Consider the following 4,745-nt stretch of genomic DNA (forward strand, 5'->3'; position numbering starts at 1 on the left):
TGGGGCGCGCGCAGCGCGCCGTGCTAAAGACACGAGCAACTTCACGTGGAAAGTTGCAAACCCATATGAAATCGTATACATATGTACTGTAAGGTACATGCTTAGATAGGAGGAAAGATATAAAATTTAGAGTCCATCATTTTTCTCGAAAACTATCATTTGTACAGTAAAAATTAATAGAACATAAAATGTATATTTTAAAGTGATCAACAACTTTTGTTTAAAACATTTTTCAAAATTTTTAATATTTGTGTCTGAAAATTACATAGAATTGGTCGACATTGTTTTTTAAATATCTTTTTAACGAACTACGAGCGACGGCTAAAACCTCTTCAAGTTCACTCAGGAGGGCGACCTTGACAACATATGTCAAGGTCAAGGTCATCGGGGCGGGCTCCCCTCATCGATATATTTACCGTTTATCTATAATTACACAGGCATACAAAAATGACCCTTTTGAAATCCCATTGAGATCTAAGGTGTTTTTCCATGTAATTTTTTGCACTGTATCCGAATCTGACCGCAGAATTTGTCTAGCGCGTCAGAATTTTGAGATATTCTATCTTAAAAGTGCAAAAAGGCCGTTTTTTTGACATTTTCAGATGAAAATAAGTTTGAAACGCGTTGATACTCGTTAATTTAGTCAACAGATTCGGATTTCTCATGACAAAATCTATGGAAACGCATACACGCGATTTCCGAAACGGTTTAATATTTACAACTGTAGGACACTTAATATTAACAAATTCCATTTTCTTTGGTACCTAAGCACCGAACGTTTCTCAGACCGATTTCTTCAGTACTTTGTATCAAAGGGTTTTCCGCCATTTTGAATTTTCGAATTTTGACTTCAAAGTCGTAATTAGTGACCCAAAAAACCCTAATGGTAATTCTTAAAAGAATTATAACGATTTTTTAATTTTTGGGCCGCCATATTTGATTAGCCATGTTGAAAATACAAATTCTGACTTTAAAATCGTAATCAGTGACCCGAAAAACCCTTTGATTAAATTACTAATTGTAAGTGAATCCATATACCGCCTTTTTCCACCCTGTCCTACGCGCCGTTACCTACCGGACATAGAATACAGATTTTCCCTATACTGCGTTCACAGAGAGAACGACCACGCTCCGCGCAGCTTTGGACAGAGTGGGGATGAGGTAGGGGAAATCGAGCGCGCTACTCAGGGCCTGTTCGGTGTGGAGGGGGCAAAATGGAGGCGTGGTCTGACCGAACCGGACGAAATGCGTGGTCGTTCTCTCCGTGAACGCAGTATAGGTGGGATCATTATCGTCCGTGAATTCACGTGTTATAAAAATCGTAGAACGATTTTTGTAAATTATTTTAATTTAATTTTAATGCTATAGCATTATTACGTTAACTCTTCCCTGTAGTGAATTAAAATTCTTATTGCGAAACATATTACCTCAGCCAGGATTCGAACCTGGGACCTCCCTCACAATCCGGCACGCAGGACAGGGTAGAAAAAGACGGTATATGAATTCACTTACAATTAGTAATTTAATTGGCCACCACCTATGCCAGGTCCTAAATGGCGATTATGTTTAAAATTGATTTATATCTTAAAAGACCGAGTTAAAAATTAGTTGTTTATATGTATAAAGAAGTCGCTAAAATTCCTATACAGGGTGTCGGATTCGATTTGGACCACTCCAAAATTATAGTAGATTGGGTCAAACTGAGAAGAAAAGTTATATAACATTTTACAAAATCCGTAATTATTATCGCGTAATTAAGAAAAACGTCTGAGCCAATAAGTGCACGGAGGAGCGGAAGGCCGGACTCGGCAGACATGCAAAATGGTGTATCTGTTGACATCTCTCAAGATCCGATAGCGAGAGGTGGAGTCACGCATCGATCGATGAGAGACGTCGGCGAGCGGGGAGCGGTGAGCGGGCGAACAGCGCGCAGCGAGCGAACGCGCGACATACGAGGTCTGTTCAAAAAGTATCGCGAATTTTGTGTTTTTTCAAAAATTATTTATTTATTCATGAATATCTATGTTGTCCCCTTCAAAGTAATCCCCATCAGATATTATACACTTGTGCCAACGTTTTTTCCAATCTTCGAAGCACTTCAAAAAATCCTTTTTGTGATCTTGTTCAGCTCCTCCTTCGATGCCGTCTTTATCTCCTCAATCGTGGCGTAGCGTCGTCCTTTCATGGGCCTCTTCAGTTTCAGGAACAAGAAAAAGTCACAGGGGGCCAGGTCTGGAGAATACGGTGGCTGCGGCATCATTAGTGTGTTGTTTTTGGCCAAAAATTCGCGCACAAGCAACGATGTGTGAGCAGGGGCGTTATCATGGTGCAAAAGCCAATTTTTGTTCTTCCACAAATCCGGGCGTTTCTTTTTTTTCGTCCTCAGCAACTTCTCTAACGGTGATTCGACGATTGGCCAATACTATTTTCTTCACTTCATCAATGTTTTCGTCTGTTATTGACGTGCTCGGGCGTCCGGCACGCTCTTCGTCGTTCACATCTTCTCGGCCCTCTGAGAACATTTTGTACTACCGATAAACGTTGCTTTGGTTCAAGGTAGCTTCACCATATGCCACAGTCAACATTCGGAATGCGTCCGCGCACTTAATTTTGTTTTTCACACAAAATTTGATACATATTCTTTGATCCATTTCTTGGAATAGGCAAAAATCGAAGACGAGCCAAAACACGTCCAAGCAAAATAGCTGTCGAAAAATTAACTGAACATTCAAAATGGCCGAACTTGTCAGCATAAGTGAGGGACATGAGTACCAACATAACGCCACAAAAAAAATCGAAAATCGAATATACGTAGCTCGCGGAAATTCAAAATTCGCGATACTTTTTGAACAGACCTCGTATGACATCGCGCCGAAAAAGTTTTTCTGGTGGTAGGAGAATAATACACCATTTTGCATGTCTGCCGAGTCCGGCCTTCAGCTCCTCCGTGCACTTATTGGCTCAGACGTTTTTCTTAATTACGCGATAATAATTACGGATTTTGTAAAATGGTATATAACTTTTCTTCTCAGTTTGACCCAATCTACTATAATCTTTGGAGTGATCCAAATCGAATCCGACACCCTGTATAAGCTAGGTTTTGCTTCTGAAGCACGAACTATTCCTTCTTTTCGAGAACGCTGTGTTCTTCCTAATTGTAAATGTTACAAATTTTATCGTGCATAATATCATATATTGTGGATACGCAGGTCAGTTTAATGAGACATGGTAAATTGTTAGCTGAATCGGCGCCGCAAAAATTACTGGAGAAATTTCAATCCTCGTCGTTGGATGAAATTTTCCTGAAATTGTGCGAGGCACAGAATAATGCAGTCACTTTAAATGAAGCTCAGGGATCCAATATGGAAGACACTGGTAGCGATGCCTTCAATCACGATCAAAACAAATATGAACAACTAAATGTATGTACGATTTTTATTGTTATAAAAAGCTTTGCAAATATATATCATTTTAAGATATTAATAAGTCAAATTATTAAGGGAAACAAAACGGTTTCGAAAAGACAAGTTTCACGATTAAGAAGATTCCAAGCTCTACTTGTGAAGGATAGCATCCAAGTGACCCGTGATTACACGTAAGTATTTATCATAACTTATCAATAATGCAGAAGGGATGGTTTTGTCAACAAAATAAAATTGCAATTGTTTCAATTTCGAATGTTGTCTTTTCGAATGTTTCCTTCAATATACTTGTGTAGTACTAAATTGTCATTGTATAACGAGCTAGAGGTTATATTTTAATATTTTTAGTTTTTATCAATTGCAAATTTCATAACACTAATAAAAATTCTTTCAGAACGCTAATTCTTGCGATATCAATACCGATATTAATATGGGCTGGAGCACTTTTGGCAGTTGGTAATGATCCAAAGAACTTGAAGATCGGGATTGTTAACGATGAAGCTGGCAATTGCGACGGCAGCAACTTTGGCAATATTTGGAATGATGAAATCAGCTGCCACTTCAGCAACCTCAGTTGTAGATTCCTGAACAATTTTGACGACTCCATTGCGACACAGGTGTAACAATTTAAAAATTAATCATGTAACGTAGTTATTTAATGATGTTGTACATACAATATATTAAAGTAGGATCAAATAAGCTTGCAAAATGCCTACTCAGTGCGTATGTGGACGCTCTTTATTGCCCTTACCACACATGCAAGACGAACAAATTTATGTTTCAATCACAAGAGCTCACTGTAACGTTTTGCACGGGTAGGCTTTTCACCAACGACTCCACTCGGCTAACGCACTGTTGCCGAGAGTAAATACAGAACAAAGCACACTCGAAAGTCCTAGGACTAGAAATATCAATATACGAAAGACACGACACATAAATATAATGTAGCATGAACGGATGTCTTTAATGTACAGATTAAAATGGCACTTTCTGTATTCTCGGTATCCATTTCTCTGTCACCTATTTATTCCGATACACATTGGAAAAATTTTATTCAATATAAATTAATAGAAACAGATTAATAATCATTAACACGTTTATTGATGGTTCTCATTAATTATATTGTGTTTTCAGAAGTACTATAACAATATTTCAGAGGCGAAATATGATATTCAAAGAGGAGAACTTCATGGTATAATATATTTTCATCAAAATTTTTCTGAAGCTCTAACAATACGAGTGGAACATGTTACTTTCGCGAAGGATTCCGATCTTCTTGCTAGTCAGATTCAAGTTTTCCGTGATATGGGTACGGTATACAGG

The 4,745-nt window shown here is 38.2% G+C and overlaps 1 protein-coding gene across 1 annotated transcript in view; it reads left to right on the forward strand.

Moving 5' to 3' along the window:
• LOC105556397 (ABC transporter G family member 23-like) overlaps positions 1-4,742 on the forward strand; it is a gene marked incomplete at its 3' end in the record, with an annotated part of 9,481 nt that extends 4,739 nt beyond the window's left edge. Inside the window, exons 5-8 of the mRNA XM_012003481.1 lie at positions 3,210-3,422; positions 3,501-3,595; positions 3,817-4,039; positions 4,557-4,742. Coding sequence (XP_011858871.1) covers positions 3,210-3,422; positions 3,501-3,595; positions 3,817-4,039; positions 4,557-4,742 — 717 coding nt within the window. The remainder of the gene's footprint in view (positions 1-3,209; positions 3,423-3,500; positions 3,596-3,816; positions 4,040-4,556) is intronic.
• Between the last annotated feature and the right edge of the window lie 3 nt (positions 4,743-4,745).

The sequence above is a fragment of the Vollenhovia emeryi genome, unplaced genomic scaffold (genome assembly GCF_000949405.1).
Source record: "Vollenhovia emeryi isolate VEMERY1.0 unplaced genomic scaffold, V.emery_V1.0 DF940056.1, whole genome shotgun sequence".
Taxonomy (NCBI): Eukaryota; Metazoa; Arthropoda; class Insecta; order Hymenoptera; family Formicidae; genus Vollenhovia; species Vollenhovia emeryi.